This window comes from Dysidea avara, chromosome 2 (assembly GCF_963678975.1).
Source record: "Dysidea avara chromosome 2, odDysAvar1.4, whole genome shotgun sequence".
Taxonomy (NCBI): domain Eukaryota; kingdom Metazoa; phylum Porifera; class Demospongiae; order Dictyoceratida; family Dysideidae; genus Dysidea; species Dysidea avara.
Window position 1 is genome coordinate 39,524,696 of NC_089273.1, and position 14,788 is coordinate 39,539,483.

The 14,788-nt window shown below is 37.9% G+C and overlaps 1 protein-coding gene and 1 long non-coding RNA gene across 2 annotated transcripts; one reads left to right on the forward strand and one right to left on the reverse strand.

The window, feature by feature from the left end:
* Positions 1-5,219: 5,219 nt before the first annotated feature.
* On the reverse strand, positions 5,220-6,131 carry LOC136248085 (uncharacterized). Its single transcript, XM_066039900.1, has one exon. It carries the CDS (start codon positions 6,129-6,131, stop codon positions 5,220-5,222), a length of 912 nt encoding a protein of 303 aa, XP_065895972.1.
* A 2,634-nt stretch (positions 6,132-8,765) lies between these two features.
* On the forward strand, positions 8,766-11,170 carry LOC136246562 (uncharacterized). The gene is made up of 3 exons (XR_010696634.1): positions 8,766-8,882; positions 8,945-8,995; positions 11,083-11,170. It is a non-coding gene; the product is annotated as an uncharacterized lncRNA (long non-coding RNA).
* Positions 11,171-14,788: the final 3,618 nt, after the last annotated feature.

Consider the following 14,788-nt stretch of genomic DNA (forward strand, 5'->3'; position numbering starts at 1 on the left):
TGTATGGTTTGGCTCCATCATAAGTTCGCGAAAAGGCTGTAAAGGACACATCACTTTTATGGTTTCCTTACAGGAAATGTATGGTGACAATTTTTATTGGCTGTAAAGATAATGTCAGGACATTTTAACGAAAAGATTTTGAAATACTTTTAGCAGGTCAAGTAGTACTACAAATGAGCCCAATTTCAAGATAGTGTGTAATATTACATGTTTTTGAGGATCCAGCTCAACCTGTACATACTATAAGATGTGAGAGGAGCTCAGAAGCACACTCCTTTGTAGCTTTTGCATATAACTTGGGGATAAGATTATCATAATAGATACCCTACTGCTGCAATGCACTCTTCAAGGATATAGGAATAGAACCAAGTGAGCAAAGTATGAGAGGGACTATAGAGGCTGTCATTAATCACATCGTCTGTGTCTCAATCTTCTGATCAGTATACCGTTGGCACTTCTTGTTGACCTTTTGAGATATGTGACTATCTCCTTAGATGAAAATGTCAATAAGGAAAGAACGCTTTTTTGTAAAGTCAATACATAATTATTATATCTGACCTGTTGTGGGGAAAAAGCCTATCTGTTTAAACAGTAATGTCCCATTGAAGTTTCATATGATCATGTTGTATTACAGGCTGTGGGAAATGTCCACACCAATTGGCAGCATACTCAAATCCACCTCTCTTGGCTAACTCCCAGTGGATTATCTTAGCAACTGACCGACCCATTATGCTACAACTAGTCAATAAATGATCAACAGTCTCATCATGTGAATTACATAATTTGACAATTAGCAGAACTAGCTATACACAGAGCTAAGAATAGCAGCTTTGGAGCTATGGGATTTTCCCTGCAAGTTCCCCCCATTTTGACAAATGTGGAGAGAAGGATCCCATAGATGGCAGTATGAATCTCCACAACAGACCTCAGCTGGAACGTTATATGAGATACCCAACACACCTCACCAGCAAACTAATAGTTTTTCCGGGATTTTTACCCAGAATTAACCTTTAATCCCAGACATTCAATCACAACCAGTAACAAAATGTAAATTCTACAGTCCCTTCAACTCAATACATTGCTCTTGACATTTAGCACTTCTTGCTAATAATAACAGTGTCATCATGAACAGATACATCAATTAAAACAACAGAGTTAGTGTCATTATCAACTATAGCTATAACCTATACTTGTGTGATGGCAGAAATACAATGATCTGAACAGATATCGAAATACAATAGAATCTTCACTTCATTAATATTATTATTAATACAAACACAGATACAGTGGCAATCTGGTACATAGTCCCAATACCAACCAGGTGTATGGGCAAAGAACCTACTACAACATAAATACAACATAATTATATGGGAAATTTTGAGCCACTGAGCCATTAGTAGAAATCCCACATCAAAGTGCCAACAGTATCAGTACTACTAAAAGCACAACCAGTACCAACAATACCAGCAGTAGCAGTAGTACTACCAGTACCAATAGTACCACCAGAACCAGTAGTACCGCCAGCACCCCAACATTACCACCAGTACCAACATTACCACCAGTACAACTAGTGCCACCAGTACCTACAGTACCAGCAGTATCAACAGTAACACCAGTTCCAGTAGTACCAGAAGTACCAATAGTACCAGCAGTACCAGTAGTACAAGCAGCACCAACAGTACCAGTAGTACTACCAGTACCAACAGTACCACCAATACCAGCAGTACCAACAGTATCACAAGTACTTCCAGTACCAACAGTACCACCAGTACTAGTAGTACCAACAGTACAAGTAGTACCAACAGTACAAGTAGTACCAGCAGTACTAGTAGTACCAACAGTACCAGTAGTACCAACAGTACCAACAGTACCAACAGTACCAGTAGTACCAACAGTACCAGTAGTACCAACAGTACCAGTAGTACCAACAGTACCAGTAGTACCAACAGTACCAGTAGTACCAACAGTACCAGTAGTACCAACAGTACCACCAGTACCAACAGTACCAGTAGTACCAACAGTACCAGTAGTGCCAACAGTACCAGTAGTACCAACAGTACCTAGTACCAACAGTACCAGTAGTACCAACAGTACCGGTAGTACCACCAGTACCAACAGTACCAGTAGTACGAACAGTATCACTAGTACCAGTAGTACCAGTAGTACCACCAGTACCACCAGTACCAACATTACCAGTAGCACGAACAGTACAACCAGTACCAACAGTACCAGTAGTACCAATAGTACCAATAGTACCAACAGTACAAGTAGTACCAGCAGTACCATTAGTACCAACAGTACCACCAGTACCAACAGTACCAGTAGCAGGGGCGGATCTAGGATTTATAAAGGGGGGGGGGCTAACTCAAGGTACTAATCTCTTGGGTAGAGGTAGCGAAGCACACTTCCCAGCATGCAAAGCATGCTGGAACTAGGGGGGTCTGGGGGCATGCCCCCCCCCAGGAAAATTTTGAAAAATAGATGCTAAAACACTGCAATTTGGAGACATTTCCACATAAAATTCCTAATATTTTCTGCCTGTAGATATTTTATATACTGCCTTTAGATTATAGTTATGGCTCTCTGAAGCATTTTGCTAATGGAAAAGTTTGGGTAGGTACAGACAACCAAGTACATGATGCACCCCTCTCACAATTGCACAACACTGAATAGGTGCATGTTAGAATAATAATGTTGAAAGTGGAAAATTTTGAAATTTGAACAATACAAGATTGAATCTGAGAGCATTTTCAATGGAAATTGTGAACCTGAATTAAGTATTGTCATATATAATAACTACACAAGTAGATGAATGAAGCCCTTTAAACAGACCAATTCATTTCATTGCATGTATAGGTGCAGGCAGATTTGAAAAAATTCCATAACAGAACCAACTACATGTTTCCAGTGAATGTTCTATTAGAGTAGTTAGCTGACTGCTCTATTAGAGTATCTCGATCTTGTAAACCTCCAATGCTGATTCGGGTCCTTGTTGCATAAATTTTAGCATAAATCCACTGATAATACCTTGGAAAGGCGTTTATAAGGTGGTTTTATGAGTATTTGTATTATTAGTGATCATATAATTATGCTAAGACAAAAAATTTCATTATAATACTCAGTATATTGATCAAGTAAGGCCTAAATATGAAGGGGGGCTTCAGCCCCCAAAGCCTCCCCCCTGGATCCGCCCCTGAGTAGTATCAACAGTACCAGTAGTACCAACAGTACCAGTAGTACCAACAGTACCAGTAGTACCAACAGTACCAGTAGTATCAACAGTACCGGTAGTACCACCAACACCAACAGTACCAGTAGTACAAACAGTATCACTAGTACCAGTAGTACCAACAGTAACACCAGTACCGACATTACAAGTAGTACGAACAGAACAACCAGTACCAACAGTACCAGTCCAGTAGTACCAACAGTACCATTAGTACCAGCAGTACCACCAGTACCAGAAGTACCAGCAGTACCGCCAGTACCAGTAGTACCACCAGTACCAGTAGTACTACCAGTGCCAGTAGTACTAACAGTACTAGTAGTACCAGCAGTACCAGTAGTACCAGCAGTACCAGTAGTACCAGCAGTACCAGTAGTACTAGCAGTACCTACAGTACCAGTAGTACCAACAGTACCGGTAGTACCAACAGTACCAGCAGTACCTACACTACCAACAGTACCGGTGGTACAAGTTGTACCTGTATTATTATTATTATGTATAATTGGTCAAAAAGAAGACAGAGTCTTATAAAACTAATCTCAATTAAATCATACAAATGAAAAACGTTGATTATACAAAAAATGATCTAAATTAGTCTTAAAACTTAGTACATTGGGAGAAGTGGCAATTTCATAGGGTAAGGAATTCCAGTTATTGATTATTCTATGTGAAAAGGCAAAGCGTCATGTTGAAGTCTTATTAAATTTCTTATAAATCTTAAATCCATTAGATCTAGTACTGTAACTGGTGTTCATTGTAAAAAAATATTCTTTATCTACTAATACTGCTCCATTCAAAATTTATATGTCATAATTAAGTCCATACGATTTCGACAGTAAGATAAACTAGGTAAATTGAGGCTTTGTAGTCTGTCAGAATAGGGTAAGTTTTGAAGGGTAGGTATCAACTTTGTGGCTCTTCTTTGAATATTTTCCAGCTCATGGATTTTTCCCAAAAGATGAGGATTCCATATGGTAGAGGCATAGTCTAGAATTGGCCTTACAAGTGTGGTGTAAAGTAATCGTATTACAACAGGATCTCTGGAATTAAAGTTTCGTTTGATGGTGCCTAACACATTGTTGGCTTTGTGTATTATTTGATTAATGTGTGTCTTAAAATGTAAGTTTTCATCAAATGTGACACCCAAATCTTTCTCCTCTTGAACAGTACTAATAGGGTGTGCATCATTGTTTATGTAAAAGTAATACTGCTTGGATGTAGATTTGGGGCCAATACTCATATGCTTTCACTTAGGGAAGTTTAGAAATGACAACCAAGTACCACACCACTCAAGCACAAAGTTTAAATCCTGTTGCAACAGATCAGTATCAACAGGTGAGGTGATAGGACGATATAATTTGGTATCATCAGCAAACAGACCTGAGAAACTTAGTAAAGCATCTGGCAAGTCATTAACATATATGATGAAAAGGGTAGGTCCTAAAACACTACCTTGTGGGACGCCACTAATTACATTAGTCCAGTCAGAGTAAGATCCACGAACTGAGACTCTCTGTTTTCTGTTTGACAAAAAATTTTCTAACGAATTAAGCACATTACCTTGAATCCCATAAGCTTTCAATTTAGTCATTAAACGTCTGTGTGGCACCTTGTCAAATGCTTTTTGAAAATCTAAATAGATTACATCAATACTTGTACCATCTTCAATAACTCTACTCGAATGTTCCATAATTGTCAACAATTGAGCTTCACAGGATCTTTTGCTTCTAAACCCAAACTGTTCATTACTAAAGAAATTATTAGATGCAAAATATGACATTATCTTGTCTCTGATGATGGCTTCTAAAAGTCTGCAGAAGATGGCAGTTTAATAGGGCGATAATTGTTTGGGAGCTTTCTGTCACTTTTTTAAAATATTGGTGCTATTGTAGCTTCTTTCCAGCTTAATGGCAAGGTTAAGGATATGTTGTAAAGGTAATAGAGTGGTACAATAAGTCCATCATTTACATTTTTCAGCACTTGTGAGTGGCATTTATCTGGATTCTGGACCACATGATTTGTTTGGTTTAAGGCGATTGAGCTGATGTAAGACATCCTCGTGAGTTATCTCAGTATGCTGAAGTGTACTGCCGTTGGATCTGTCAGGTAATGTTGGTACCTCAGATGTAGGTTCATCAGTATACACACTAGTAAAAAAGTCATTAAGACGGTTAGCCACTTCATGATCAGAGCAAGTTAAGGTACCATCATCTTTAAGTAATTTGTCTACGTCTACTCGTACCATGGTGTTACTTCTGACATATTTCCAAAACAGGTTGGGGTTGTGTTGAATGTCTCTTGCTGATTTGGTTTCAAATGTTGACTTGGCATGTTTAACAGCTGCAGTAGCATAGTTTCTACACTTGCTATACAAGATGTAGTCAACATGGCGTTTGGTGGCCTTATAAGTATTCCATGTTTTATGTTTAAGCTTGATTGCTTTGAGTGTAGGCCAATCCAGCCATTTTGGTTTGGGCTTAGAGCTAGCAGTTTTAACTGGAATATACTTGTCAATCAAGTTTAATAGTTTAGCATGAAAACACAGCCACATAGATTCCATATCTTGTCCTTCAAATTGTTGTGCCCAATTAGTATCAAGTAATTCATGTGACATGAATCTATAGTCTCCACGTCCATATAAATACTTGGGCACATTAACACATTCTATAGAGTGATAACACAAAAATTCAAAACTGATAACAACATGATCACTTTTGCCAAGTGGAGGCAATGAAGTGAGATCTGTCACTTCATGTTGGTAAGTACTTAAGATAAGATCTAATATAGATGGAGTTTGGTCATTTCTATATCTAGTTGGAAATGTAACATGTTGAGTGATAAAAAGGTCATCAAGTAATGATAAAAATGCCCCATCACAACCACAATTTGATGTTGTACTCAGCATATTCCAATTTATATGAGGCATGTTAAAGTCTCCAGCTATATTAAGTAAATGTGATACACCTGTATTAGTAGCTTGTGTAAGTAAGGAACATAAGTTATTAAAATTATCGATATTACTATTGGGAGAACGATAGACTACGCCAAATAGTAAGCAGTCTTTGTTGGTTAAGGAAATTCTACACCACATGGATTCCAAAAATGAACTAGAACTCAGAGCATCATCCTTATAGCTATGCCTGTAAGTCTGATTTTACAAAAATACATACGCCACGTTGTTATTATAATCTATAAGATTAGCAACTGTATTTAAAAAATGCAAATACATATGTATTTATTAATATATTTCGTGACATTTACATGAAGAAACAACCGAGCTATGTTTCGGCTAGTCTCCAGCGAGCGAGACTACATTTTGAGCGTTCGATTCGTGATGAGTAAACAGGGGAGGATCCAGACTTTTAGAATTGCAACTCCAGCCTAGCTGTAGGTTGAAGACCAAAAAAAAAAAGGGGGTCATCACCTATTAACAATAGCTACCCCTCACCATAGATACATTCAGTTTTGTGCTACATATTGCACTTACTTATAAATGGGCGTGGGTGAGCGTATGTTTGTAACGCGATAAGTGGGAGTGGCTCATGAAAGAGCTACGCGATAGCTTTTATAAGTTTCCACGTCGTCAAACGAACAATTTCGTTTCTCACGTGATCGTCAGACCCGGATAATTTGTAAACCGGGTCAGACCCGGAGAAAATGTGACCCGGTTTCAACGCTGGTGGGCACATGATTTTTGCCTACTTTTTCAAACTTTCATCACTCCTAACGTTTTGTACCATTATACTATGGAATTGCAATTTTCAGCTCTTAGTAAGCATATAACAGTGGCGTAGCCAGAAAAAAAATTTTACTGAGGCAAAGTTTATACATGACCTAATTAGAGGGTCTGCTTCTGACTCATTCACAACTGATTCACAAACACTTTCAAGCATTGATGGTACAGCATTTGCAGGTCGACTCTCTTGTTGGATGGAAGAAACTGTACATGTCATAAGTAATGGTTAATGCTACAGTATATACCATGCAGGGGCGGATCCAGAGTCTGGAAAGAGGGGGGCACCTTGCTGAAAAAAGTTGAAGAGCAAAAAAAAAAAAAAGGTCACAACAATAATAGCTAGTTATCCTTTACCAAATATATTATATCACGTATGTTATGTAAAATAAAATCCTATTTATAGCTTCATATGTAAGCTGCAATGCCTCATGAACATTGTGACTGCTTTATTAGAGTAATTGACTGCTTTATTAGAGTATCTCGATCTTGTATGCAATTTCTTGAAGGGGGGGGATTTGCCCCAAATGCCCCATCCTGGATCCGCCATTTGCCCCAAATGCCCCATCCTGGATCCGCCATTGCCATGCTTCAATTATTAGACTAGTTTATTACGTTCAACACAATAAAACTGATTAGATATTTCGAGTGGTCACTCAGATACTTTTTTGTTCTGATGTGATATTTAAGTCAGAGGTTATCTCTTTCAACTGCATGTGCTAAGCATGACAAGCTAAGGAGTCTGGCTGCATGCTCCCTCAAGGAAAATTTTGAAATAATGTGCTTTGACTTGGTATGTGGAGGCTATTATTTGATTGTAACTGCTAATGCATGATATGCATGATCAATTAGCTCAATGCAATACCATGCAGTTGACTCATGGGAACTTTTGAAAAGTAATAAAAAGATAATTATAACATAAATGTAGATGATATAGAACAAGCAGTGTAATGAAAACAGTGGCTATAATCTGTACTGAACGCTCTATACTGAATGCTCTATTAGAGTATATTATGATGACTGTTCTATTACAGTATCTCGATCTTTTTCCATGATACAAATTCAAGTAGCTGAAAAGTGGTCCAACCAATGCCAGACCTTGTCACCGTGGGCTCCGGCCCTACTTCTATTATGTGTAGTACAGTAACTGTTATGTTGTTGAGTAATGTTTGAGTAGAAAATTCGGGATGCCAAAACTCAGGCCTGCTCAACCTGAAATGTTGAGCATTTTTTTACCTAGGCAGCTGCCTCGGTTGCCTCAATGGTAGCTACGCCACTGTATAATCGGCGTTATGATGCAAGTTACAGAATGCAAATATTCTGTTTCATTACTGAGATATGACCCGTATAGTTACAGGATGCAGTTTGTGCCCACATGCCCTGTTTTTGCAGGCCCTGGCAAATTTTTTTTTTTTGGACGCACTTCTGACTTAGAAAATTTTCCTTTCCAAAATATGCGCATGCGTGGTAAATATTGGCGCATATTGGCTCGCCACCTGCCGCCAGGCGTTGAACCCGTGTTTTTTCCTCGTTGGATCTATGTTAGAACGGATTAGCCTTCATGGATAACAATGTAAGTTGAAACATTAGTCTTGGTTACTACAATTTTATTAGCCCGTGCCTTCTCATTGCTCGCTCATTGGTGGGAAACCACTTATAGTTCTTCATGAACGTATGTGAAATTGTTTTATGAGTGCCTATACATTTATGAGTGCCTATACACTTCTATTGATTGCGCTGTATTTGAATTTAAAAACACTTGGAAGTGATCACGCCACACGTCACTGAAGTTACGCGTCTTTGTAGAATGATGATGCAATCGTGCTGAGTCTGAGTGATGAAGATTCTGAGTTATGTGATGGGTCAAGCCTTACTGAAGAAGACATGTCTTGCTTGACTACAGGGGGTTGGTTAAGTGATAAAGTAAGAAAGTACTCGGCATTCAGAATGCTGTAATTATTGGTGTGCACGATTGTGCTACATAGGTCATCACAAGATATTTGCAGCTGATTAATGTGTATGCTAATGTGTCACTGGTAAGGCTCCTATTCGGTGATTATTAGTTTCTCATCCAGCCTTTCTAATTATTATGATGCGGGCGGGAGGGTATTACCATTATGCCATTATTTTATAATATTAACACACTGATTTACAGACCTTGTCCAAATTGTCTTTCTTTCTTACTACAAACATTTCCTTCACCAGCTGATTCTACTTTTCGATATCGCCAACTGTTTTTCGACAGTCAACTGAAAGCCTGCTTTGATGAAGTCGATAGAGCACGATTGCAACTGGCACTGCAGCAATTTGTTAAGGAAAACAACAGTTCTCCTGGCGATATATAGCGCAGTGTACCGTTCATCAACTAAAAATTATAACAGTTTGGTATCACGTGCTCTTCTGAGCATGCGCAGAGTAAATAATGGCTTACCATGCGGTAGCTTAAGAAGGATGCGGGCTGTGGATGAGAAACTAATAATCACCAAATAGGGGCCTAAGTGATAGCTACTAAACTAATGTTATCACGCTTAGCATACACTACAGCAATACTACATAGGAACCATGAAGGTTTGTACTTTTCCACAAAAACACTCAGTAACCATAAACCAGCCTTCATGGTACATTGGCAGTAGCATAAGTGGCCAATTTTCAACTAAGTTTGGTCCTTCTATATAATCATAACTTCAAGTTGGTACATCCTATCAACTTCCCCTTTTCACCATTCTCTTCATCTTTCCTTGAGCTATCTCATAAACTTCACATGAGCCATTCCACTGACAAGCTCTGCGTGCTAGACCAAGACTGTGTAAATTTGCTATTTATTGCTAAGCCATACATTTACAATTGCACAATTATTGACTTCCAGCTACTACTGGCTATAACAAAACTCTGCTATATTCTGCTTAGTATGATATTACTTATTATGATGTTATTCAGTGGCTACTAGTGCATTATCCCACCAAGTGTCACATCCTTTCCATGCTTTTCAAACGAGATATTGACAAAACCATTCAATAATGGATCTAAAACCAGCTGTGTCAAACCAAGAACAATTAGAAGTAATTTCTATTACACTTTTTGCAAGTGCAACTACTATTATTCAGTCCATGTGATCACGTAAATTTTCTATCGGGAACTTTGTTGCTTTTTTGATTCCAAATACAACAAATAGTGTCTCTTTCCTTGTTTTCAGTTGATAGTGTTGAGAGTGAGCAGCTGTTGTCTGTTCTGGTCAGTTGTCAAGAGTCCCTTCCTGCGGCGTCTTCATCCTGGTTTCAATCAGGCACGTATAAGTGGGTGCTTATAAAAAAATGCAGCAGCAACCAGAGCTCTACATGTCACTATCACAGATTATGGAAATATTCGTGGATGCATGGTCGAGTTGATAATAGGTGCTGGCTGATAATTATGCTATTGGTAATATATAGTGCCTTTTTGTGTCCCAAAATGCTTAAATTTGGCCATGTCATTATAATTATTAGTTTCTCATCCCCACCATCACTTTCATTTTTCTTACTGCATCAATTGTACCGCTGGTAAAGTAAAATAGAAATCTGTTCTCCCACACATTGCTATTTTCAGTGTTGCAGGATAAGAAACTAAAAATTAAGTTTATGTTGCTACAAAGTTTTTAAGTAGATTTTTTGTACTGTCTATAAACCTCTTCAGAGGTCTCTTAGTGATTTTAAAGACCTCATTATTTCCAAAGATCAAAGGATTTTATGCTTACCATTTTCTAACTGATGCTTTCAGAAAACTGTAACTCAATAACGATAGGCTTTTGATTTCTTACTGTTAGAGATATCATGCACAGTACAATTACACACACCATGGGTTTACATTTGTCCTGCTTTTTTGTTCCCACTTTTGCTGGCAGCATAAGTTTGTCAATTTGGGATAGTTAGCACACAAAAGACTTAACAGAGAAGTGTAAGGAACCAGGAAGATTAGGGATTATTGTAGGATGACATTTGCACTTCGGGTGCTGATCCCTTTGTTCAAGTACTTTTATTGTAAAGTCATTACTACTTGAAAATTTCCTTATTCTTTTGTACACTCATGTATGTGTTTATAGATAACATAGCTATCATTATTTGATGATGTAACTATTTTGCATGTATAGGAAATACGTATAGAAATAGTGAATAGTCAAGTTACCAGAAAGATGCTTACAGAAGGTGTAGACTCAGTGATCCAGTATTACCGCAATGTAAGTTGTAACCTTTCATTAATAAGTTGATTGTTTCTCATCCTTTCCCACATCAGTTTTACCTGATTACCTTAAATTTCATTATTGCTGCTAGAGCTAAAATGAATATCAAAACTAGAATTGAAAACAAATCTCTGACGAATATCAAAATGTGCTGCAGTTCTTGATAAAATAGATTATTTTCACTTTGCCAAATACTAGCACAACCAAGCAAATATCCAAGTGAATCAAATGTTTCAGCTCTAACTACTACTAAGAACATGTGTGGCTGCATATTTTATGGGTTGAGGAACCTTGACAGCCAGTACAGGAGGCATCTTGCTGCTCAAAAAACAGCAAAAACTATTAGAAGGATTGGGTTTTAACTAGGGCTGGGACGAAGCTTCGAATGCTTCATGGGTTCGAAAGTTAAGTTATCTTCGAATTTTAAATCTATCCTTCAAAGCTTCATAATGCATTTATAGCCTATGAAAGAATTACAAATAAACGTCGTTATCTTTATTGCAGCTGCTTATTCATCTTGTGTGAACATTGTTTGTCTCTTTACAATCTTCATGTGCCACACCCACTTTTAAACCATCACAGTTTAGCTTGCTACCGTAGTTGTAGCCTTAACATGCCTTATAATGTGATAGGTAATACATGGAAAATGTCCTTTTTAGCCATTAGTTGATGTTTGCCTGTACATGGTTGCAGTATAGCAGACACGTCCATTTTCAATCAATCAATCAGTCAATCACGTCATTCAGTGCCACTGCTATGCACTTTCCAAATACTTATTAAATAGGATTAGAAAGATAAAACTTAAGAACAATGTGATTGAACAAATGCAAGAAAACCTGTAGCTTGAAAAGCTTCGAATGTTCAAACATTTTATTAGTGAATGTCCAAAGGTAAATTTCACTTTTTGTCCCAGCCCTACTTATAACATTTGTAGCTGATAGCTTGCTGGTGCAGTGCAGTTTCTTCAAGAATAAATAATGAAAAAACTCCCGCCAACATGAAAATCCCAATTTTGTGGATGAGAAACCAATAATATAGTTTACTGGCTTTAGTTATTGTGTCTGATATCCGCAGCTCAAGCTGATGAAGGCTGACTACATATGTGACCGGATTTCATATAACAAGGCTTCCACACACACAAAATCAAACTTACGATTTTACCAGAAATGGATTGCTGGCCTAATACACTATCATATTTCACACTGTACTTCCTTCAGCACTGGCAAGTCTGGTTTCTGTAGCAGCTTTCTTCCGATCCTGTCAAAGCCACGAGTGTGAGATTGGCACCATTAAATGGCCATGGCTTTGTGATAATGGTGTGTAGTGAGCTGGGACTTCACAGAGAGCTCGCCAATAGTGTTCTCAGTCAATTTGGAGTGATTTTAGGGCCATGGAGAGCCATGGAGAGCCCAAACTTGGCCTCTGGATTCCAATCGTCTTCTTACTCCATTTTATACCCGTATATTAAGACCACCGTCCACCCCCACCCTCCCACCGTTAGTACTGCCATCTGTGATATTATTACCCGCTCGAAAAAAGCTGCTCAAAACAGGGCAAATTTTGGGTATCAGAAATGTATACACCCACTCAGTGATAGCTAGTGATCAGATGAACAATTGGTGCAAATTTTGTTTGCACAGCTGTAGGCACTGGGAAGTTATTACACAATGATTCCTTAAAATCGCCATATCTCCTAACAAAGCTTTGTGCGTCGAAGCCTTGTTTTGTCAAATTCAGTCACATATCGTTTGTGTATAACCACATGGAGTGCCATTGGACACTAATGGTAGGTGAATATATGCTGCTCTATAATTTCAGTTGTATATGTTTATGATTGTGTAGGTTGTGAACTTGCAAGAACAGAAAATGACTTACTTTGACTCGAATGTGAAGTCATCTCCATACTTTGATGTTACCAGGTTACCATCCATATACACTGTACACAAGCACTAAGAGTTGTAATATGTACTGGTATATAGTGAATTTCTTCAGAAGAGAGCAGAAAAAGAGAATGTTTCCATAAACTTCAGTCAGTGGACTTTTGTTAATGAAAAGGTAAACAATAGATAGTACAAAACTGCCGATTACTTTGCAAAACACAGGATATACCTAAACAATATAATTCCAGTGATTGTGGTGTGTTTCTGCTTCAGGTGAGCAGGCATATAAGCCATACTGTTGTTACATCCTCCTTTTGTAGTATGCAAAGTGTTTCATTGGGAAGTTTCCTATGAACTTCACACAAGTAAGTTAATAGATATAATTTTTTTTTATACCAGGTGAATCACACAATTATTTTCTGCTGTATAGCAGGAAATTTCAAAGGGTTTTTTATTTTCGGATATTTTGAAGAGGCCTTTTTCATAAAACTAATTCCCAACACCTAGCTGTTGTTTTAAAGTAAACAGGTTGTAGCCATGGGCATGAATTGGCTTTTTTTTTGGCTTTTTTTTGAGTATTAGTGGTTATAACGACTAAATTTGTATTGCATCAACACTCAGTAAACAGCTGATCTAGAATAGGAATTGATACCCACATGCTACCGAGATGGTTCTTGAGCCATGCACTGCTGTAGACTGTAATGATAAAATGTTATTTACTAATATCAGTAGGAAGACATGCATTCCATACGAAATGATATGGTCAAAGAACTACATACCAACAAACTGATTGTGATTCCTGAGCAGAGTAATTTGGTTAAGGTTAATGATTCCGATATTGAAAGTATTACATTAGAGAGTAATATTAAAACTGGTGAAGCTACTGATCAGGTTGATATGCTAACAGATTCAACTGGTGATAGTGAGCCAGATAGCCCACTCCGAAAACCTATTCATCTACCAGATAGTGATTCAAATTGTGATGTTTTAGCTTGGGAAAACCTGTGTGACAGTCTTCAAACAGTGTTTCCACCAAATGAGAAGTACACATATGTCATAGAGTTGTTTCAACCCATACCACAGGAAATGCTTTGATGGTGCCCCTCCATTCACTTTTTCATGCCGGATCCGTATAAATATTAGTGATCAAGCTGAAGCATTAGAATGGCTGGACAGAATGCAAGCTCATAGTCTAACAACTTACCGTGTAACTCGGACATTTAAAGCAGGGTGTTCTCGTGTTTTGTACAAAACAGAAAGACACTGCCAACATATTAGGAAAAAACTAACACCAAAACAAATTGCAGCATCAGCAATGACAAAGTGTAAAAAGGCCAAAAGACCATTAACTGGAGAACTTAGGAACAAAAAGACTCAGTGTTCATCAAAGTTTACATTGACTGTACAAATACCAACTAAAAAGCAAAGAATGGCACAAAAATTTAAACCCTATCTGCTAACACATAATACTGTTTTAAACCTTGAGTTTATGCACAACCACCCTATTACTTCAGCTCATGCTCTAAGTTTCCGCGATATTTCAGATGACACTAAAGAACAAATTTATGAATTCTTTGAAAATGGTCACAGCCCATTGTCCGCACGTCATGCATATGAACAAATGTTTTACATACAATCTAATACAGAGATGGATGTACAAGAGTCCTTAGCTGACAGGGCAAAAAATCCATTACTGTCAGATATTTGTCGCCTGTTTACAAAATGGAGGGAAACAC